Genomic DNA, 25,037 nt, shown 5'->3' with positions numbered 1-25,037 from the left:
AAAACTGAAAGTAAGAAATCACTGCCACTTCTCTACATGTACCTGATGTTCCAGAGTGGAGTATTTGCCACTTCTGCATATTTTTGCTTCTTTGTACCTCCTTCTGCCTAGAATGCCACCATTCTCAACCTCTCCCTTCGCTTCCAATTGCTAAAATTTGACACATCCTTTAAAGCTCTGCCGAAATTTCACTTCCTAAACAAATCCTTCCCTGATGCCCCACAATCCGATGGAAAAAAGAAGAAAATAATAAATACTATGCAAGTAGTTAAAATAGGGAAGGGCTCTCTGAGGAAATGAGAGTAGAGCTGAAATCAGAATGACAAGGAGCCAACCCAAGTGAAAAGCAGTAAGATGAGCATAAGACAGGCAGAGGGACAAACACTAAGGAACTAACTGAAGTGACTTGGTATGGAAGGAATAAAAAGACTAGTTTAGCTACACACGTGAGGTGGAGTGAGATGATGCTAAAGAGACAGCCCAGCTCTGGTGACTGGATTATGCAGATGCTTATAAAAACCAGGATGAGCATGAGATTTTTACCCTGAGAGTGATGAAAAGCTGCTTGACTGTTTGAATCAGGCAGGTGAAATGCTCTGCTTCACTCTGGTCCTTCTATAAAGAATGGGTTGTAGCTGGGGCAAGAGAGGAAGCAGAGAGATGAGAACAGCCACTGCACTGACCCAGGTGAGGAACGATGGTGGTTTGGTACAGGGCAGAAATAGCGGAGATGATGATTTATTGAGGGCCGTGGGATATATTCCGGAAGCTGGAGACAGAACTGACAGGGCTTGCTGGTGGATGGCGTAGAGAGTCGCGCCTCTAAGATGGGGCAGTTTATATGGAAATACTTATTTTTGTGGTTTTTCCTTTATGATGGAGGGTAACAGTTCCATTTTGGTCCACATCCATTTTGAATAATATATGAGATATCCAAATGGAAATGTCAAATTGGTAGTTTGCAAATACAACTTTAAAGATCCAAGGAGAATTAATAGCTAGAGCTACAGATTTGGGGATTATGATATATAGATTGTATTCAGAGCCACAGGATAGGATAGGAGCAGCTAGGTAAAAGGTGTAGTTGAAGAAGACAAGGGCCCAGAACAAAGCTCAGAGACACCTCAACATTTAGAAGCTGAGCAGAGTAGAGCTATTAAAGGAGATCGAAAAAGAGCAACCAGCAGTAAAGGGGAAAATCAGAAAAGTACAGAGTCCCAGGAGCCAAGGAAAGAAAAGTATTTCAAAAAGTATGGGTCAAATGACCTTGTTGAATGGTTTTGAGGGGGCAAGAAAAGTATTCTTGACCTGCAAGTCAAGGATGACCTTGCCCATGCCTACCTGAGCCTGACAGGAGGGGTTGGGAAGAGGATGGGAAGTGAGGAAGTGGAGATGGTTACTATAGAAACCACTTTCAACAAGTCTTTGAAAAGGGGAGCAAAGGAAGGGGACTGTAGCAGAGGGGACGATGAGGCAAAGGCAGGGGTGTTTTATTCATAAGGAGAGGAGGTACTAGGGCATTTGCTTAATCAAAGGCACACTATTCCTAAACCTGGCTGGATAGAAACAAACTGATGGGAACCATCGAGTAGGGCAAAAAAAACGGACAATGTAGGAATGAAGGTGAAAGTAGCAAAAGCCAAGTCTGTGAAGGGTGAGAGAGAGGGTATCCTTAGAAGGGGTGGCCTTTGATCAGAGCTAAGTTATCTGATTAAACTCTCTGCCCTTTAGCACAATGAATTTTACTATCAGCTTTCAAGCATAAAACTTCCTGTGTTCCCACATAAATTGACTAAAGTTAACGTATTAAATATCTAAAACACTTACCAAAATTTTATCCTGTTTTGACCTCACAGATGCTCCAAACCACTGATGGGACTTAAACTCCAACGGATCATCCTTGGCATAATCTCTATTGCCTAAAATAAAATTAAATTAAGTTAAAAAATATTTTTTAAAAAAAACTGTGAGGGGTGAGAAACAAAATATCCTTACTTAGTATAACATAGTTTCTTTCAATCCAACCGGGTTTATGACTAGTGTGCCTTTGATTAATCAAATAGTACACTGGCTATTTATCTCATATACTTTACACACACTGGGGATTTTCAGCTAATCAGAAAAATAAAATACAGGATGACTTAGAAGTGTCTCAGATTTGTTATTAACCCTACCAATTATCATAATGCAGATGTGAAAAAGTAACAGGAAGTGAAATTTTCCAGTTGCTAAATTGTAAGAAAATTAACTATTAAACAAACACTTATGATTACCTTCTGTACTCCCAAAAGTTCTTTTTGTGGCATGAAGATATTTACAAAAATAGAAGGCTATGAAACACCTTTATAGAACACTAGCAGTAAAAGGCTAAGATCTTACCAATGACATTATAACGTGAGTCAGAATCCAGAAGACATGATTTGGCTGGTTGGAAAAAGAATTCGATTTGGCACACTACATGCAAACATTTATTTTTCAGCCTACATTATTGAGGAAATTATTCCTGATATACCAGGCACTCATGTAAAGCACTGTAGATTAAAAAAGAAAAAGATAAAAATCTTTTCCATCAGAAAGCTCTTGATCTGGTCGATGAAAAAATTACAGAAATATATGCATGAAGTACTTGGGGAAGGAGAGACTATTTTTTTTTTTTTTTTTTTTTTTTTTATTAATTTATTTATTTATGGCTGTGTTGGATCTTCGTTTCTGTGCGAGGGCTTTCTCTAGTTGTGGCAAGCGGGGGCCACTCTTCATCGCGGTGCGCGGGCCTCTCACTATCGCGGCCTCTCTTGTTGCGGAGCACAGGCTCCAGATGCGCAGGCTCAGTAATTGTGGCTCATGGGCCCAGCTGCTCCGTGGCACATGGGATCTTCCCAGACCAGGACTCGAACCCGTGTCCCCTGCACTGGCAGGCAGATTCTCAACCACTGCGCCACCAGGGAAGCCCAAGGAGAGACTATTTTTAAAGTCCAGTCTGTTCCTCTTAAAATCTGTTTATAATAATCATTCCTTATAAACATATATTTCAATAACTGTATTGGACAAATACATCAGACAAGTGTCAATTTTAAGAATGCCAGACAACATGTTAATATCATCAAAAGGTTTGGTTAAATCTACTCCCTAAACCCCACCCATCTAAGGTAGTGCTTATGGTTATTCAATTCCATTCTGAGGACTTAAGACCAATTGAAGAGTTATACATAATTAATGATCATTTCAATAATGCCAGACGTCATCTAGGCAAGATGCAAGGTTAACAGTTAACATATTAGTTGTACAATTCTTTGAACATTTTCATTGTTTTGCAAAAAAATTTTTAATGTGTCAATTTCCAAAGTCCTCTATCTGTAGTCTAAACACCACTCTGTTTTTTGTCAGTGGTCACAAAGGCACCATTTACTAGTAAAGGGAGGGAGGAAGGAGGAACAAACTAGCTAGTACATGCCTTTTACCATGTGAATCAAGGTATCCCAACAGTAGCTGGCTTGCCTTTGAAGCCTATGTTCACATGCCGACCTCACACATCAGTGACCTATAGATCACCTAACAGTTCACGTGCTCCCTTACATTTCCCATACTCCCATAGTTAGGTTAAAGCCACATAACTCATTTTTATCAATAAGCTAAGAGCAGAAGTGGCATGTGTCCCTTCCAATTCAAGTCAGTTAAGAGTGGATATGAGTTCAGTAGTCATCAAGGAAATGCAAATCAAAACCACAATAAGATATCATCTCATATCAATTAAGAAGGCTATTATCAGAAGATGTGGAGAAAAGGGAACCCTGATACACTGTTGGCTGACAATGTAAATTGGTGCAGCCATTATGGAAAACAGTAGGGAGGCTACTCAAGAAATTAAAGACAGAACTATTGTATGATCCAGGAATCCCACTCCAGGTATATATCTGAAGGAAATGATACCACTACCTTGAAGAGATCTCTGTACTCCCATGTTCACTGCAGCATTATTCACAATAGTCAAGGTGTGAAGCAACCTAAATGTCTATGGCCAAGTGAATGAAAAAAAGAAAATGTGGTATATAATTAAAATGGAACATTATTCAACCTGAAGAAAAGAAATCCTACCATGTGCACCAACATGGATGGACCTAGAAGACATTATGCTAAGTGAAATAAGCCAGACACAGAAAGACAAACATTTCATTATATCACTTACATGTGAAATCTCAAATTGTCATTTCATTCTAAAAAACAAAATAAAACAAAAACAGTGGATATGTATTCTCCATGTTTTCTTTCTCCCAGCCTTGAGGTTGAAAGAATAGATGGTGTGGAATCCCTTAATGGAAGCAGCCTCAGTCCAAGTTTCTAAACCACCAAGAATAGCCAAATGACCCACACAAGATGATGATATGAGCAAGAAATTATCCTTTCTTAAGTGATTGATATCTGGGTATTTGTTTGTATATTAAAAAAAACAAAAACAAAACAACCATGTTGCTACTGCAGTATAGCCTAGCACAGTTTGAGTAATATATGTTCTAAAAACAAAATGCTATATCCAAAATGGACTAACCTACAACTACAAAGAAGCTCAGCCCTTGGAAGAATTGGATTCAATTAATAGTTTTTTCAAGGATTTTATCCATAAAAAATATGCTTACAAGTTATTTAATAGGATTTTTAAAAAATTCCACTGCAAGCTAACTGTGTTCTCTCACTGTGTTACTGGCTTTCTATTCTATTCTTTTCTACAAAGGAAATAAAGGCATTTTCCCCCCTTACATTAATGAAGCAGGAGAAATACAGTATGACAGTGAAACAGTCGGTGCTTGGAGGGATTCACTTCTATTCATTGTCCCTTGAGACCATAAGCATCATGATAAACTCAGGTAAGCTTAGCCTGAGGGAACTGACTTTATGATCTAATGTATCTGAACAAAAAGTACAGCATTATCACAACTGCTACCTCCTGCTTCTGCTTTCATTTAAAACAGCCTTTTCAGCAAGACCCTAAAGATGTCAAAGCAGAAGCAAAACTTTTCTATATTAGAGGAAATCTTCCATGAACGAAAGTACCATATTAGAGAGGTGGTACTCAAATTAATTTAAGACTCCATGTATTTCCTTATACTCTAAAACTTCGATTCAGAAAAAAAAGAGAGATGTAGGGACTTCCCTGGTGGCACAGTGGTTAAGAATCCACCTGCCAATGCAGGGGACACGGGTTCGATCCCTGGTCCAGGAAGATGCCACACGCTGTGGAGCAACTAAGCCCATGCGCCACAACTACTGAGCCTACGCTCTAGAGCCCGTGTGCCGCAACTACTGAGCCCGCATGCTGCAACTACTGAAGCCCGTGCACCTGGAGCCCGTGCTCCGCAACAAGAGAAGCCACCGCAATGAGAAGCCCATGCACCGCAATGAAGAGTAGCCCCCGCTTGCCGCAACTAGAGAAAGCCCGTGCACAGCAACGAAGACCCAACGCAGCCAAAAATAAATAAATAAATAAATAAATAAATTTATGTGTTAAAAAAAAAAAAAAGACATGCAGACCCAACATCACTATATTCTTGCCAATACAATATTCCTGCCTACAAGACACCTGGTATAGTTTCCTCAAAAATGTCAATGTCATGAAAGACAAAAAAAGTAAGATCCACGATTAAAAGAGAACAATCTATGGCAACCCAATGCAAGATGTGATACTTGATTGAATCTTGTATCTGAAGAAATTTTTCAAGTTACAACGGACTTTATTAGATAACAGTATTGTAATAATGACATATTTCTAGTATGTGATGATGATAGTACTGTGGTTATATAAGGGGAGGTCGCAGTTATGAGGAACTGCCTGCTGAAGTGTTTTGAGGTAAAGTTTCACAAGGTCTGCAAGAATACTTGAATCTAGGTGAAGGGTATATTGTTCATTGTATTACAGTTTCAAATTTTCTGTAAGTTTAAAATTTTTCAAAATAAAAGCACAGCAGTTAGCAAGTACAGATATAATGTACTATAAGGCCAACAACAGAATATCTTCTTTCTCTTTATTTGCACTCTTTATTATATTACTCTAATAATAATCATTAAAAATATTTCAAAACAAATGAAAACATAAAACACAAAATAAAGCCATATGTAAAGATGAATCTAAATACCACCATCCCACCATAAAGAAATATCCTCTGCTCACATTTTGGTGTCTATTCCTAAACACTTGTTTTAGGAAATACGTGCATATCCTTTTATGCAAAGTAGATATTTTAAGCCAATATTAAAAAAAATTCAAGCTATTACTATATATATAAATGTATATACTTTTTTCCCTGTAACAATATGTCAATAAAAGTAGACCTACAGTACTGTTTTCATTGTTGTTGAGTACAACATTATACAGCTGTACAGCAGTTTATTTAATCAACCCCCTGTATCTCCTTCAGTTTCAAGTTTAGGAATATTTCTATTTTGATTTAAGAGACTTACATATTCCCTCAAAGTCACATCTACTTCCTCTTCCAATATACACGGAAGTTCATCATAAGCTATCTGAGCATGAGCTCTTTGCTAAATGAAGATGATAAACCTTCTGGAAAATGGTATGTAATATAGAATATTATTCTAATGGCTACATTTTAATCAAGATTCCAAGATAAACTTATTTCTATATGTAAGAGTTCCCTTACCCTGAGTCCCCAGTCCCTTATACAAGCCCTGCTCATTCCCACCTGTAGGCCTCTGTACCCAAGGGCCTCTGACCTAGAAAACCTTATTGCTTCCATGTTTGATCCAAACCCTAACTGAAAAGTCAGGTGTAGCTGTCCATGACCCCAATGCATGATGAAATGGTAGTCTGCCCCTGAAGGAAATATCTGATACAAGGGACAGTCATGGGAACAAGTAATTACAGTGGAGCAATGGTAGAGGACTGTGTAAAGAGTACTGGGAAAAGGGTGGCAGAGTACAAGTGAGGGAATGCTTTCTGGGCCAAGAGAAGATCCTGTGCAAAGAAACTAAGGAGTGGATATTCTTGGATTTTTTAGAGACTTGTGAGTTGTTCACTGTGACTAGAGAAAAGGGTCTAGAGGGGAACAGTGGTCAAGAGCTTTCATGCAATGCTAAGAGTGGACTTCATGGCATTTTTGAATTGCCCTCTATGCTAAGCAATTTTTCTTCAATTATATTTCTGAAAGGAGGAAGAGAAGTTTCATCTGTAAAATGTTATCCCATTCTCTTCCTACTACTTTGAAAAACTGCTTCCATAGATTTTTTTCCCCTAAACAAATGGACTTTTCTCTAAATTTGTAAGTGGTGGCATAGCACGCTGCTGTGCACAGTCAAGTAGTATGTGCTTCTCATTGCTACCATGTTCTATGTCCTGTTTTTTTAAAAAAAGCATCAAAAACATCCCTTACCATTATGATTATGGTTACCTGCCTTTGTGGACATAAGGTTTAGCTTAAGCTAAAAAAATGTCCTGGAAAATAAATAGAAATTTTACATATATTTTGGTTTTATTTTATCATCAAGTATTATGGAGCATAAAAATCCATAGTTCTTACCAATATGGCAAGCAATTTACCCACAGCATTTAAGAAAAATGAAGCAGCACCAGTCAAAGGTGAAAAAACATCAGGCAATATGGCTCTTTTTGATTAAAAAGTACATTTGAAAAACCAAGGCAACAGCCATATCTTATAGCATCAAGTGATTAAAGGTGTTTCCAATTACATTAACAAACCCAAGAAGTCAAATGTATTTGGCTATAACGCACTGGCATATATTGGTATCCAAAACTTAGTCAACAGTTTTCCAAAAAATATGTTATCACCCATTGCTTTGAACGCCTTTGGCTTCAACAGGGTCACAACCTCAAATTACCATCTTTTTAAGAAGTTTGCTCAATGGGAAGTTCTTCTTTACCAATCAGAACTTTTTTCCCAGAGACCAAGTCTTAAAATACCCAATTCAACCTCAGGCAGAAGTTTCACTCAGAGGAAGTGTGAATAGAGGTGGGTGGGGAGAAAGAAAAGGAAAGCCTGTTCTCCAAACACACTGACAAGAAGTTCATTCATGACCTGGCTGAAACTGGCAGCTAATCCAGGGCGCATGACGGAAGTAAATATTTTGAGTCACAGCCCTGAGTCACCATGTCGAGTGATGCCGGAACTCCCCAGGCTGCTTGGACCATGCCACCAACCTTGAAAGGGATATAGAATACAGACAACAGCAGAAATTCCAGTGCTGAAGGAAATGCTTCCTCAGGGAACAGTCAAGAAAGAACAACGATTTCTGTCCATAATTCTGTAAAACACCTTGGAATATTAGCTCTGATCTCCCAAGTAAATTAAAAGGAAAAAGAGTGTCTCACACAATGGTAAAAATGAGAAGAAATTGCCCCGTATTAGGTAAATTAACATAAGACTCCATACTATCACTTTTGGAAATTCATAGAAGAAAATGCTGCTAGAGAACCTTAAAGTTAATTAGCAAGTACATCACCAGAGAATTGAAAATTTAACATCTATTTTGGTCGGCTTTTAAACTTGCCAGTTGCACTTTATCAGACTCCCATGATTGAAGACTTCAGGACAGAAGCATATTGGGTAACGCCAACTGTCATAGCTTTAGACTCTGCCCGCTGATTAGTAACCAACTCCTCTCATTTTTTTCTCATTTCCTCCAAGTGTTTGAAAAGACACTGTCGAACATTCAACTTGCTGGAGAATTACAGGAGATGCTTTTTTTTTAAGACAAAGTTAACTTATCACCCTAAAGCTACATTTTTTTGTTTCTTCTTTTCATGCCTAAAGAATATCCTTGGGAACAACAAGACGACATCACCTTTTTTGAAAAGGCCAAAGGCCAGAAGAATGCCAAAACATTAGAAAAGCAAAACAGTAAACTTTTATTTGGAAGTGACCTGTATTTAGTCATTCAGCTCCCATTTGTTACTTTACAAATAATGATGTAGGTCCTCAGAGAGTTTATATTTTGCCCCAAAAAAGTGGCTATTAAAACAATGTAATGTACAGCATGGTGACTATAGTTAATAATACTGTACTGCATATTTGAAAGTGGCTAAGAGAGCAGATCTCAAAAGTTCTCACCACAAGGAAAAAATATTTTGTAACTATGTACGAAGATGGATGTTAATTGACTTATTGTGGTCATCATATTGCAATATATATAAATATCAAATCATGATGTTGTATACCTGAAACTAGTATGTCAATTATACCTCAATTAAAAAAAAAATGCCATCCCATATTCACCCTTTAATAAAATAGACAATTTGCAGGCTTCCTTAAGCAGCTTTTTCTCAAACATCACTTTTGCTCAGTCACACTTCCTATAACAAATTTGCCTGAAAGAAAAATCTCCCAATATGGTTTACTTATTTATGTGAAAATTAACAGGACAGAGAAAGAAATCTCTTTGATCATTCATTTAAATAAATAAATCATGGGTAACTCCTATGTCTAAATGCATGAAATATAGCAGTTAAATGAGACAGATAAGGTCCCTGCTTTCAAGGGAGAGAAATAATAAACAAGTACATAAGATATTTTCAGAGAGTTACAAATACTATAAAAGAAATATGAGAGAAAATGAAAAAGTAGTCAGACAGCTGCTAGTATCATGTATTTGTAACATAATGCTATTGTGAAATAATGTATTTCATTGACTCAGAGCTGCAAATATTCAGATATCAACATCTTTGAAATATGAATGTGTATTACAGTCAATGGTGACATAATTGTAACTAGCAGCATTTTTCAGTAGTACCTAAATAGCACATTTTAACATCAGTGGGGGTGTAATTGGGCAGTGGCTGGCAATGAACATGAGGTTTCTTTTTAGAGAGTGACAGAAATGCTCTGGAATTAGATTACAATAATATCTGCAAAACTCTTAAAATGTACCCTTAAAACAGGTGACTATTATGATAAATTATATCTCAATAAAAATGTTTTTAAAAAATGACAAACTTGTCAGGTAGAAAAGTAGCTGCCACATAACAGAAATGCGTGTATATAATAAAGGCTTTTTCAAAATTAACAAAAAAAATAGATGCATCAGAAGGGAAATAGACCAAGAATACAAATAGACAATACAAAACAGAAACACAGAAAGAGCTAATAAACATATGAGAAAAGACTTAACCTCATTAGAAATCAGAAATGCAAGTTAAGGGCTTCCCTGGTGGTGCAGTGGTTGAGAATCTGCCTGCCAATGCAGGGGACACGGGTTCGAGCCCTGATCTGGGAAGATCCCACATGCCGCGGAGCAACTGGGCCCGTGAGCTACAGCTACTGAGCCTGCGCGTCTGGAGCCTGTGCTCTGCAACAAGAGAGGCCGCGACAGTGAGAGGCCCGCGCACCGCAATGAAGAGTGGCCCCCACTTGCCACAACTAGAGAAAGCCCTCGCACAGAAACGAAGACCCAACACAGCCAAAAATAAAATAAATAAATAAAAATTAAAAATAAAAAAAAATAAAAAACCTATAAAAAAAAAAAAAAGAAATGCAAGTTAAAACAAGATAAATGTTTCACCCACCAAACTAAGAAAGATTATATCAAGTTTGGTTCAGAGATAGGTTGTATCGATGTTTTCCTACTTTGCAAATATCTATCAAATGTACGTTAAAAAACACACATCACTTTGACTTCCAAATTTCATTTTTAGAAATTAATCCTAATAATTTAAAATATGAACAAACAATAAACATGTTCAAAGCACTGTTATAATAGATTTTAAAAACAGCAAAAAGAATCTATCTCCGGGCTTCCCTGGTGGTGCAGTGGTTAAGAATCTGCCTGCCAATGCAGGGGACACGGGTTCGAGTCCTGGTCTGGGAAGATCCCACATGCCACGGAGCAACTAAGCCCGTGAGCCACAACTACTGAGCCTGCGCGTCTGGAGCCTGTGCTTCGCAATGGGAGAGGCCGCGACAGTGAGAGGCCCGCGCACCGCGATGAAGAGTGGCCCCCACTCGCCGCAAATGGAGAAAGCCCTCGCACAGAAACGAAAACCCAACACAGCCAAAAATAAATAAATTAATTATAAAAAAAAAAAAAAAAAAAAAAAAAAAAAAAAAAAAAAAAAAAAAAAAAAAAAAGAATCTATCTCCAACACAATAGGACATAAATTGAGTAAATTATAATTTTACATATTTATACACAGAGACGCACACACACACACAAACAGTATATACAAAGGCCACAAGGTACGTGCACAAACACGTTATACACACCCATCCAAATATATCTTATGGCCATTGATTTCCTGGGTGGTGGGATTTGGGAGATTTTTATTTTCTTTTTGCCCCTCAAAGTTATCTCATTTTTTCAATCAATGAATACATATTATTTGCATGTTTTAAAAGGTAAAAAAAAAAGTAGTGTGGAAACGTATCCAATAATCTTCACATACAAAAGCTTAGTTACAGCTTCCACATCCCCTCTTAATTAACTTTATTTACATTTTCATCTCCCACACATAAAAGAGTTTTAGTTCATGAAATTCAAGAACATTTAAATTGAGCAAGCTCTTCCTAGCAATTTTTATAAGCATTATTCTTCCTATATTCAATAACCATTATACTTCCTAGTACTCAAACTACTAGAGTAGAATACTGTGAAAAATAATTCATTAAAAAAAATCAAAATTCCAGATATTACTGAAGATCAAAATGGAAGTTAATAACTTCTTTGACTTAGTAAGAAAATACAGTTTCTTAATTTAAGAAACTCTGAAAGACAATATGCAGTGGTTAGGTATCAGTATTAATGCAAGGATGATTTGCTGTATAACTTTAAAGTGTCTTTAAATGTCTCTAGAAGCATAATTGCATTGACTTAAAATAACAAGAGATAAAGGTCTCTAAATCCAGTGTTTGGGTCCACAGACTACTGAAAAACTAATCACTTGTGAATCTAAAAATAAGTTCTGAAATCACAGTCTATGAACATGAGAAAGTGATACTAATTTACCTAGAGCTATCCAAAAACATCTTTTATATAAAATTAGATATAACTGTTTTCTAAAAGCAAACAAGAATATGGAAATATATTTATATGTTAATATAAATGTTTCAGACACTACATGAAATTTCTAAAAATCTTTTATTTGTATTTGTATGGAAATATGTATGGAAATATGTTAATATAAATGTTTCAGAAATTACATGAAATTTCTAAAAATCGTATATGTTCTGGTATAATGTTATAAGTAATAATCCTAGTTATTACTTTAAAATGTATATCTCAGAAATAACTAATTTTCTTGTCAACTGCATTATTATGAACTTTCATCAAATCTTTAACCGTGGTCATTTTTAAGTCTTTTGTCATTTACAGACAGTTCTGGGTGTACTCTGATGATTTTGCAAATATGTTCCTATAAAAGGCTTTCATCTTCAAGAAATTCATGGAAAAGACTCTGACAAGTACAGGTTTCTGGTAACTGACTGTACTGCTGGACTGAATGAATAAGCATTTTCAGAACTCTAATGAAAAACTGATGAACTCATAAAAGTGCTAACAAAAGATCAAGATGAAAAAAAAAATTAATTACATGGGACTGAGTGAACTGATGAGGATGAGTATAATTTTTGTGACTTTCTGTCTGAATTTAAAAAAAAAAAATCCCACAAGGACTCAGAGGCAAAGAATATACAAATCAATTTTCACTGCAAAGTAAAGGAGCTGTTACAGTGGAGGATTACTGGACTGAATGTCAATATTATGACATAGTATGAGTGTGTTTCATGTTTGGTAATTGCAATCATTGTTGCTTTTGTTGTGGTCATCCATGTACAATGCTTGGTGTCAGTCTATTTATCTCTTGTAAAAATAAAATACAGTGTGTGTGTGTGTGAAAAAAAAAAAAAAAGCAAACAAGAAGAGTCAGAAAAGTAGAGCCAGAGAAAATATGATGAAGCTCATTTCACTGGGGACTGGAATTTATTTATTTATTGAATTATTACCACCACAGGGAACAGAGAATCAAAATCTCCCTCTCCTTCCTTCCGTGAGCAATTCTGATGCTTCTCATGGAGCCAGCACAAAGAATACAGGCCCTTTGAAAACACCCACTGCTCCATCAATGCTGGTTTGTTTCCTCCTAGTGATGAGAAGGAAATGATCCTGAAAGCATCTAACATTTTAAAACAAAAACTCTTTACTAAAGTTAAAAAAAAAAAAAAACAACAAAAAACCCCAAGTCCAAAAAAAAAAACCCCAAGTCCATGTTAAGTCTTAAAATAATGGGTGTGAGTCAGGTCAAAACGGACCAGGAAGAGGATGAGTTTAAAGGAACATATGAACTCAGTTTTGGTAAAACATTTAAAATGTTAAAATACCAACTAACTGCATGAGTTAAAATAACAACTAACTAGTAATAAAGGAATTGGATTAATTGATTTCTAGGTTGCCTGCCAGTTCTCCAATTGTATAATTCTCTACTGGAGAACAACAGATTATATCAGGAGAAACAGTTTCATTAAAAAACACACATATATATAATTCTTTAGTATAAATTTATTTTGTATTAACAAAGAGAAGGGAGACTATTTTTCTCTGTGTTCTTTAACTTTCTAATTTGCAGGACTGTTGCAACTGGACAGATATCTAGACACCACTCTGAAAGACAGAAAATTCACCTAGAGGACAAAAGCAAACTTAGGAGGCTGTTTTTCAGATGGCCTGATTGTTTTAATTGCAATGAGTTGGCAACTGTATGGCAGAGAGGCCAGAGAGCAGCTAAGTTTTCTATTTTCTATTAAATACAAAGCGCAGTAATATCCAGAAAATACTCCACAGCATTTTTCTTGACTGGAAAATTGGCACGGCCAGGGTTTGCCCAGCCTACAGCCAAGCCCTTATGGGAACAGGTTATAAGTGTTCCAGCAAGCCATTTCGGTGGCAGGGCAGTAATGTGACTTCTGACCTTCTCTAGAACAGATATTGTTGGTGAGAGGTGACATCCATTCACTGAATTTGGAACATAAACATAGGCGCTTCTCCTTTTATTAAGGGACGTATTTAACAATCATGCAGGCAAGCCCGTCTTTCTACACAAAGGACTTTGACCGTGCCAGGTGCTACATGTTCTCCTCTGTCAGTGCACATCATCAGTCTATCTTTTGAGAAAAGACTTACTATTAAGAAAACTGGGCAAGGGTCAGTCTGTTAGTAACATCTGCTTCCTAAAAAAGGAAAGCATGCTGCAAAGAGAAGATTTTCCCAAATGCCACCATAACAGCGGTTACAACACAAACCAAGATATAATCCATTTAAGAATATCCACAATTATCTTTAGTTTTTTTCCTTTTCCATAATCATTCACTTCCCCACAACTGTAGTATGGGCATAATGTAAACTATCCTTTCTTCATTTGTACACTGCTTCATCGCTTATAAAGTACCTTCATAGACATTATCTCCTTAAATCCACATGACAAACTTGAAGAGTAGGTATTATGCTTATTTGATAGATGGGAAAAACTGAGGCTGGCAAACTTAAATCACTTGCCCAAGGTCACATCTAGTGCGTGTCAGAGGTTGAATCTGAGCCATCACCTTCTAGTTTGCATTCCCCATAACCACAGAGCCAAAGCAAAAACAACAAGAGAGGGAACAAGGCCGACTTACATAAGCATGGTTGTGCCTAAAGTAGCTTATAGTATAACCAATATCAAACAAAATATTTAAAAGGGCACTGTGGTAACAGAATGATCCCCCCCACCCCGCCACCCAAAGATGTCCAAGTCCTAACCCCTGGAAACTTACATTTGAATATGTGACCTTACATGGCAAGGAGGGACCTTGCAGGAGTGATTAAATTAAGGGGCTTGAAATGGAAGGTTACTCCAGATTTTCTCGGTAGGTCTGATATAGTCACAATGGGGAGGCAGAAGAATCAGTGTCAGAGTGGTGTAGCCTGAGAAAGATTCAACCAGCCACTGCTGGCTTTAACAACGGAGGAAGGGGCTACAAGCCAAGGAAGGTGGGTGGCCTCTAGAAGTTAGAAAAGGCATGAAAACAGATTCTTCCCTAGAGCCCCCAAGAGGAATGCAGCACTGCAGACATCTTGATTTTGGCCCAGTGAGACAGCTGACCTTCAGAACTGAAGACAATAAATTTGTGTTGTTTTTAAGCCTCCAAGTTTATAGTAACTTGTTATGACAGCAATAAGAAACTAATTGAAGCATGAAGACAAAATTGAGATAACAGACTACCCCTAGCCTGCTACATAAATATTCTTGATATTGTTTTGCATACCAACAAATCTGTACCAACAAACTGTATTTTGCATAATACAGTTTTAGAATATTTTTACTTCCTAAAATACATAGATCATTAATCCTTAAACTAAAGCAGATTTGTTTAAGTTCTACTTTCCCACATCTACATTCAGATAAATTGTGTTTTCTACATGACAATCATCTTTTTTTTTAGGAGTAGGGGAATAAGATACAAACTACTATGTATAAAATAAATAAATAATTAAATAATTCTCTACTGGAGAACAACAGATTATATCAGGAGAGGGGAATAAAATAGGAGTAGGGGAATAAGATACAAACTACTTTTTTTTAGGAGTAGGGGAATAAGATACAAACTACTATGTATAAAATAAATAAGCTAGGGCTTCCCTGGTGGCGCAGTGGTTGAGAATCTGCCTGCTAATGCAGGGGACACGGGTTCGAGCCCTGGTCTGGGAAGATCCCACATGCCACGGAGCAACTAGGCCCGTAAGCCACAACTACTGAGCCTGCGCATCTGGAACCTGTGCTCCGCAACAAGAGAGGCCACGATAGTGAGAGGCCCGCGCACCACGATGAAGAGCGGCCCCCGCTTGCCACAACTAGAGAAAGCCCTCGCACAGAAATGAAGACCCAACACAGCCAAAAATAAATAAATAAATTTTAAAAAAAAACTCCATCCCACACCACAGTCTTTAAAAAATAAATAAATAAATAAATAAATAAATAAGCTATAAGGATACACTGTACAGCACGGTGAATATTGCCAATATTTTATAGTAACTATAAATGGAGTATGGTCTTTAAAAATTGTGAATCACTATGTTATACACCCGAAACGTATATAATATTGTAAATCAACTATACCTTAATTTTTTTAAAAAAATCATCTTAGTACAAAACAAACAAATCATACTCCAAAATGATCTTTTAATTTTCACTAATTCAACAATGTTTCAAAGTCCAGATTATTCTGTCAATTTAGGGAAAAATCAGTTTTCAGCCATTATGCAAACCTTGGTTAAAACCTACAAATTTTGTGGAGTCACTAGATGAAGGGGTTTAAAAATCCAAGTGGGCAACTAGTATTTTGAAGCAAGATATAATATTTCAATCACTATACAGGCATGTAAAATAAGACACTAGGTTTTCCTTTTTACATCCTAGTTGTGGTTTTCTTTACATATTACATCAAGAAAATCAGCAGGAAAAAGAAAACGAAGACAAATCATACAAAAGGACACAACTAGAAATGTAATAAAGTTTATGTTTAGAAGTTAACAAAACAAAACAAAGAAGACAAGCAAAAGTAAAAAGCTTGAAAGAAAATTAACAGAGAGCATGTTCGGGCACTAAGTTTCACAAATCCATGAAATAAGAAATTTTAGACTGAGGTTTCCTTTTGTTCCTTCAGACTCAGTAATGCACAAATACCATTCAAAAATCAAAGCACTAAGTAAGCTTACCATCTTGGATTGAATTTTCTGCTAAATTAAACTGTTCATCACAGAACCCTACATTATCCCTTAATTGTTTAAAAGGCATGTCTACAATATTTTGGAGATATCCATATGATAATATTCATTATTTCATGTAACTTGCATAATTCTACCAAAAATAATGATTAAGAAAATTAATAGAATGGGTACTGAAAGTGTTACTTTCTCTGTAATGTTCACATCAAATCTACTTAGCATGGCAAGGAACCAAGATCTACCCACTGAGCTCTAGATCCTTTTATTTTTAATACAATGTTCTTATGTGTGTTAGGCTTGATGGTGAATTTATTTGATTGGACTGCTGGTTTAGAATATCTTTTTAAAGTTCATTTAGATCCTCCCTCAGTTTACTTCCAGCTTCATTTCTCAACATGCTCTCAACTCCCTCACATTACACATAAACATCTTATAGATAGATGCATATATGCAGGTCACATGGAATTATTGATTTTCCTTCATAAACATCTTTTACTAATCTATGCATATATTGTTTCCTCTGCCTGGAACCCTCTTCCACATCTGGTGAATTCTACCTCATCTTTTATTAGCTACCTAAAATATCACCAACCGATCTGGGAAGCTTTCCTCAAAGGCCCCAAGCAGAGTTAGATACTTTCCAGGTATGCCTCATTTATTTTGGTATAAATCTATTTGTGTCTACTGCTCAGAGTTAAAGTGAAGTAAATTTAGATTGGTCTTCCAAACATATTTTTGAAATCTTCCTTCCTCTCCCTCTACCCAAAATCATGCCCTGCAGTAAGAAGAAAAGCACACTGAAAGTATTCATCTTTCCTCCTTAAGAGCTAAGAAACTGTTACACTATCGTAATACCAAAATCCAGACTTTCTTCCTTAGATACTACTACATGTCTTAATGCATGTGACGAGCCACCGTAAAATAGCCTAATAAATTATACACCATCTAATATCTAGGTATATCTGTGGTAAACAGAACATAAAATTGGTCCATGAATTATTGAACAGTAACAGATACACACTGGATTTGTAAAGGATGTTTTCTGACTATTATCTTTTTTTCCAACCCAAAAGAGAAAAAGGTACTCTCTTACTACTATTCTTTTTCTTCTTTTGAAGGACCCTAAGTTTTAGTTCTCTAAACAAGCTCTAATCTATCATTTCTTAGCTGTGCCAGATAAGATAGACTTTCTCTGACTTTCATAGGCATATTGCTTAGACTCAGTCAGATACTACCATAAAAACTTTGAATCTCTAGCAAGTGATGCAGAGAGCCAGGGATGGGTAAGAAATTATTCCCATGGTGTTGCCCCATAGTCAGTAAGAGCAATTCCAATAGCAATAAAACCCTACACTACTGGTTCCTCTGTTAGCTTCTCTTGCCCATTTTTCAGAAAACTATCAAGTTACCAATATCCTGCCAATAAATTCCTATTCAGCAAAATTTAGCCAAAGTGAATTTTTATTGCTTTGCACGAAGAACCCAACACCTGCATGCAATAAACACACATATACAACCTACCATATGCCAGGCACTTCTCCATACACTAGCACACAATGGTGGGCAGAAACACATCTGTTCCCTCTCTGGAGAGTTTACAGTCTAATCAGGAAAACAAACACATCATAAGATAACCAGAAAAAAAAAAGAAAAGAAAAGAAAAGAAAAACAAGTATAAATTTCAGCTAAATGAAGAAAAAGAGCTGTACTTAGTGCACTGACAGCCTGTATAGCAGAACCTGATCTAAAAGGAAGAAGAAGGAAATGGGAAAGGACATTGATAATATACTATTTAACACCAAGCATTTATAGTATCTCCAAAAAGTACCTTACTGTAAAAAATTTTATTGTGATCCTGGAGCTAGCTGAAGTTTGTTCTTTTCACAGGAAGGGATAAAGTCATTATTCTGTTTTTTCTAAAGAGAAATAGCCCAAGAAACAAATGAGCCTAGAGCAGTACTTCGAACAGTTACAAACTTCAAATGTTGATGCAACAACTATCAGGAGGGCTTCTCGGGGCTCAACTAAACTTTCAGACTCACAAAACTACCAAAGGCTACACACAGCACCCGTCTATTTAGAGGCTATAGGACAGAACCAGGCATAACCTCCCTGATGAGAGTCCTTACACAAACTTCCCTGTGCAGCAGTACACACAGCTGTCCAGAGCTCTTCTCTTTGCCTCATCAGGAGACAGCTCAGATGTGAAGAAACAAGATCTGGTGGGTACAGCAGCTACCCATGCTTCAACGCCTCCTGCCCCATAGGAATGGTATCTCTTGTAATGACCCCACAGCCAGAGCTTTCAGAGTTCCCGCAAAGGACATGCCAGTTGTAAGAGTCACTGCACTCAGGTAACTCCAAAGCTATGGCTTCCCCATCAGGTATTTATAGTCTATTTACAGTTTCTCCCAGTCTAAATGCGATATACCAACCAGGGGCTTATTCTTAGCATAAGCAATGATACCTAGTCACTTAGCCACTCAGGACCCGGTAAAACAGAACAAGAAACTTAACAGAAGATCGAGTTGGCATACAGAATAGGAAAGGGTTTTAATAGCCCTTTTCCAAAAGCTGACTACTGATAATTTTACCCAACTTTAATATCCCTACGTGTATTATTTAGTTAGGCTACATTACACTATAGTAACAAGCATCCCCAATACCTATTAGTCAAAAATAACAAAGGATTATTTTATACACATACATTGTGGGTCAGTAAGCGTCTAACTTTCATGTCTTCCTCACTCAGGGACCCAGGCTGAGGGAGGTTCTATTATTTACACTATCACTACTCACTATGGCATCTGGTAAGAGAAGAAGCAGAACAATGCCCCAACTCCTAAACACCTCCACCCATAGATGACACATTTCTGCTCATGTTTCATTGGCTAGCAAAAATCACAGGGGCTTACCTAAATTCGAGGTTATTCCCAGAAATATGATACTAATGAATAGTTGCAATATCTACCATATCATGTAAGAGCTAATTTAAATAAAATAATTTTATAAATTTTACTTCCCAAATATTAAAAACATGAGGATGGAGCCCTTTTAAGCACTAAAGTCTCTTCTGGACTCAGAAACACAATAAAGTAGAGAAAATAAACTAACTAGTTGAAACTTTTCATGATCACCCTGGGAATGTAGTACAGCTGTGGAAAGGTAGGTAATTTTCCCAAGGTAACACTGGAAGAATGGCAGAGGCTGGATTTGAACCCAGGCCTGTGTGACTCCATGGCCTATTTCCTTTTCATGACACAACAACGTATAGCAAATATGGATGGAGTGAATGAAGAAAGAAGAGTTAAAGGGTAAACTCCACAAGAGTATCAAGAAGGTTAGGAGGCAGGGAACTCTATTCAATATCCTGTGACAAACCATAATGGAAAAGAATATGAAAAAGAATACATACAGGGGCTTCCCTGGTGGCGCAGTGGTTGAGAGTCTGCCTGCCAATGCAGGGGACACGGGTTCGAGCCCTGGTCTGGGAGGATCCCACATGCCGTGGAGCAACTGGGCCCGTGAGCCACAATTACTGAGCCTGCGCGTCTGGAGCTTGTGCTCCACAACAAGAGAGGCCGCGATAGTGAGAGGCTTGCGCACCGCGATGAAGAGTGGCCCCCACTTGCCACAACTAGAGAAAGCCCTCGCACAGAAACGAAGACCCAACACAGCCATAAATAAATAAATAAATAATTTAAAAAAAAATACATACGTATGTATAACTGGGTCACTTTGCTGAACAGAAATTAACACAATATTGTAAATCAACTATACTTCAATAAAATATTTTTTTAAAAGGTTAGGAGGAATAAGGGGACAAGATATCAATAGTTTCAGACAGGCAAAGAGTGGAGACATTAAATAAGGAAGGAATGGAGAGTGAGGTGAATTATAAGAGAGAGGTTCAATAAGATGAGGGATCAAGTGTCCACTGAAGTAGGCTGCCACCAGCGATTTCAGTTCAGGCCGCTGCTGGGCTGGGCTTAGGGAGCTGCCAGACTGAAATGGCTGAGCATGGGAGGTGATGGAGAGAGGCACCGTGTTCAATACCCTGCTTGTGAAGAAAAGGAGAAAGGAAAATGGCTAAAAGAAGACACATGCTCAAGGGAAAGCTGTTTTGGTTAGTTTTTCAGGTAGGAAAAATTTAACCATGTTTGAAAGTTCAAAAAAAAAAAAGAAAGAAGGGAGCAGGGGAAAAGCAGGAACATAGAGTTAAATGAGAAGGTTTCTGAGAAGGGAGAAGTAATAAAAATATAAAACAGCTTATACTAAGTGAGCCATGATAGTGTGCCAGTCCCTACACTAAGCACCTTACATGCCTTAACACATGTAAATCACCTCATTCCATTTAACGCATTCCTATGGAGCAGGGGTGATGAGGACACCATGTCAGTCAGGGAGAGGGTAGTAACCTGTTAGTAACTTGTGCAAGTTAAACAGCTGTAAACGACAGATCTGGGGCTTGAGTCCCAGGCAGTTTGCCTTCAGAAACCACGTTTATCCACTCAGCTACTGTCTCCCAACACAAGACAGGGGTGAGGGAGAGAAAGAGGGAAAAGCCACTATCTCCCTCGAGATAACGGAGAAGATAAAAGGCATCAGTGGGGCAGAGATGTTTATGTGTTTGGGTTCAGATGGGACAGAGGTGTAAGAAAAGTTCAGGTGGATTCTGTAAGTTGTAAGCATTTCTTCCACAGTCAAGACACAGTCTAATGGTGTTGTGTCCAGATATATGTACATGTTCATGACTAGATTATTGAAAACTATATTCTCCTCTTTTAAATTCAAACACTATTTGGATAAAAATTCCAATGTAAACAATGCAGTCAATTTGTATATTCTTTTCATAAGAGAAGTCTCAGAGGTTATACAAAATGATTAGAGAAATATCATAAGCAAGGACAAAAAGAGAATAGAACAAAAAACCCATATTTGTAAACATATAACGAAAGGACTTTCGTTATTCCCACACTATAGAAAAAGCTCTTATGATTCATTCATCCATCTATTCAATTTATTGGGTACCACTTGTGCCAGGCACCGGGCATTGTTCTAGGCCCTGGGATTTCAGCAGTGAACAAAACAGATAAAAACTATCCCGGTGGAATACATATCCTAACTGAAAGAAAGAGGCATTAACTAAAAATAAATAACTTCTATAGCAATGTGAGTACTAAGGAAAAAATAAAGCTGAGAAGTGGATGGAAGCACAAAGTGGGAAAGGGGGAACTGGAATTTTAAATAAGCTGGTCAGAGCATTACTAAGAAGATGGCATTTGAGCAATTCCCACAGCGGGTGGTGGAGGAGCACCCATTGTACACTGGGGGAATCAATGCTCCAGGCAATGGAAACAGTCCAGGGGAAGGCGAGGTGGGAATGTGCCTACTGTTCACAAGCCACGGCAAAGAGGTCCAGTGAGGCTGGAAGAGCATGAAGGAGGGGAGAACACTAGAAGATGAAGGTAAAGACAGAAATGGTGGGCTGGAATACTCAGTCCTCTCGGCTACGGCGGGACAGATGGGGAGATATTAGTGGAATCTGAACGGAAGTGTCATAATCTGAATATTTTAAAAGAATCACTCTGGCTGCTCTAGAGAACAAACAGCAGTGGCCCAGGGCGGAATCGGGGAGAACTGTGAGGGGGGTGCTGGCTCTCTTCCCTCTGCCCCTCCAGGTCTCCTCCTCTCCACCGTTCCCCACCCTGCTCCTTGCCCAGGACGCTGACCAGTGTGAACTCACGGGCAGCCGGGCCCGCTGGCTCCCACTTGGATTCAGCCAGTGGGGAGCACGCACAGAGGTGAAAGGGAGGAAGGAGAGCGAGGCCAGGGTTTTATTCCCGTGTTCCTTCCAGTCACCTTGGGCTGGCTACTGTCCTCTGACAAAAGCCACAGTTCCCTCACGTGGCTCTCTCCACTGCCTGGATTCTGGTAACTGCTCCCTTCCCTTTCTCCCTTCAGGCTTAGAGGCCAAATTTTAGCTAGTGCCCACTTACTTTGTGAATAGTCCCCTTACTAAAAGCTCCTCAAACTATCCCAATTTAAGTGTGCCATCTCTTTCCTTTACTAATTCAGGAGCCCAGGGCAACAGTCCAGGTGAAAGACAGTGGTGGCTTGAACTAGGATGTTAGCAGCAGAAGGACAAAGAAGCAGTTAGACTCTGACTTGCTGAGATTTTATGTCAAGCATGACTCCAAATTTTGGCCTAAGTAACCAAAAGGATGGAGTGCCATCAACTGAGATTCATTTTTTTTAATCCACTAATCAACAGAAAATATGTGCAAATATATTAAAAGTGGCTCAGAGGAAAAGGAATACTATGGCTTACAAACAAATGCAAAGATGATTAGTCTTACTGTTAATTAAAGGAATACAAATTAATATAATATAAAATAATATAATAATACAACATTGCATATATAAATTATACATATATAATACATAGAACAATGATAATGATATATAATATAAAATTGACAAAGATAAAAAATATGGTGATAAATGGTATTGGCATGGATGTCAGAAAACACTGGAGGGGTGTAAACTTCTGTGAAAAATAATTTGCAATTTCTATCAAAACAGTACATATACTTTTTTTTTCATTGAAGTATAGCTGATTTACAATGTTGTGCCAATCTCTACTATACAGCAAAGTGACTCAGTTCTACACATGTAGACATTCCTTTTCTTATATTCTTTCCCATTATGGTTTATCACAGGATAACGAATACAGTTCCCTGTGTTATACAGTAGGACCTTGTTGTTTATCCATCCTATATATAACAGTTTACATCTGCTAATCCCAGACTCCCAGTCCTTCCCTCTCCCAGCCCCCTCCCCCTTGGCAACCACAAGTCTGTTCTCTATGTCTATGAGTCTGTTTCTGTTTTGTAGATAGGTTCATTTGTGCCATATTTTAAATCCCACGTAAAAGTGATATCATATAGTATTGGTCTTTCTCTTTCTGACTTACTTCACTTAGTATCATAATCTCTAGTTGCATCCATGTTGCTGCAGATGTTATTACTTCATTCTTTTTCATGGCTGAGTAGTATTCCATTGTATATATGTACCACATCTTCTTTATCCATTCATCTGTTGATGGACATTTAGGTTGTTTCCATGTTTTGCCTATTGAGAATAGTACTGCTATGAACATAGGGGTGTGTGTATCTTTTTGAATTAAAGTTTTGTCCAGGTATATGCCCAGGAATGGGATTGCTGGATCATATGGTAATTCTATTTTTAGTTTTCTGAGGAACCTCCACACTGCTTTCCATAGTGGCTGCACCAACTTACATTCCCACCAACAGTGTAGGAGGGTTCCCTTTTCTCCACACCCTCTCCAGCATTTGTTATTTGTAGACTTTTTAATGATGGCCAATCTGACCAGTGTGAGGTGGTACCTCATTGTAGTTTTGATTTGCATTTCTCTAATAATTACTAATGTTGAGCATCTTTTCATGTGCCTACTGGCTATCTGTATATCTTCTCTGGAGAAATGTCTATTAAGGTCTTCTGTCCATTTTTCAACTGGGTTGTTTGTTTTTTTGTTGTTGAGTTGAATGAGCTGTTTGTATATTTTGGAGACTAGGCCCTTGTCATCACATCATTTGCAAATATTTTCTCCCATTCCGTAGGTTGTCTTTTTGGGTTTTTTTATGGTTTCCTTTGCTATGCAAAAGCTTGTAAGTTTGATTAGGTCCCATTTGTTTATTTTTGTTTTTATTTATATTGCCTTGGGAGACTGACCTAAGAAAACACTGGTATGATTTATGTCAGAGAATGTTTTGCCTATGCTCTCTTCCAGGGGTTTTATGGTGTCATGTCTTATGTTTAAGTCTTTAAGCCATTTTGAGTTTATTTTTGTGCATGGTTTGAGGGTGTGTTTTAACTTCATTGATTTACATGCAGCTGTCCAACTTTCCCAGCACCACTTGCTGAAGAGACTGTCTTTTTCCCATTTTATATTCTTACCGCCTTTGTCGAAGATTAATTGACCATAGGTGTGTGGGTTTATTTCTGGGCTCTCTATTCTGTTCCATTGATCCATATGTCTGTTTTTGTACCAATACCACATTGTTTTGATTACTGTAGTTTTGCAGTATTAAAACAATACATATACTTTGATTTAAAAATCCTGCTAGGACTTTATCATACAGACATACTCACACACTTGCACAAATACCTGTGTATAAGATTTTCACTATAGCAGTGTTTAAAATTACAAAAAAACAGAAACAATCTAAATGTCTATCAACAGGAAATATGAGTGAAATAATTTAGGCTATATGTACTATAAAACAGAATACTATCAGTGGTTT

At 37.6% G+C, this 25,037-nt stretch overlaps 1 protein-coding gene across 2 annotated transcripts in view; it reads right to left on the bottom strand.

The window, feature by feature from the left end:
• The window catches only part of ITGAV (integrin subunit alpha V), a 90,369-nt gene that overhangs the window by 52,568 nt on the left and 12,764 nt on the right, over window positions 1–25,037 (bottom strand). For both annotated transcript variants that reach the window (XM_028168587.2, XM_028168588.2), the window contains exon 3: window positions 1,828–1,919. In XM_028168587.2, coding sequence (XP_028024388.2) covers window positions 1,828–1,919 — 92 coding nt within the window. The remainder of the gene's footprint in view (window positions 1–1,827; window positions 1,920–25,037) is intronic.

The sequence above is a fragment of the Balaenoptera acutorostrata genome, chromosome 8 (genome assembly GCF_949987535.1).
Source record: "Balaenoptera acutorostrata chromosome 8, mBalAcu1.1, whole genome shotgun sequence".
Lineage (NCBI taxonomy): Eukaryota > Metazoa > Chordata > Mammalia > Artiodactyla > Balaenopteridae > Balaenoptera > Balaenoptera acutorostrata.
The sequence above is the reverse complement of the archived record's forward strand: the minus strand, read 5'-3'. Positions and strand labels throughout refer to the sequence as shown.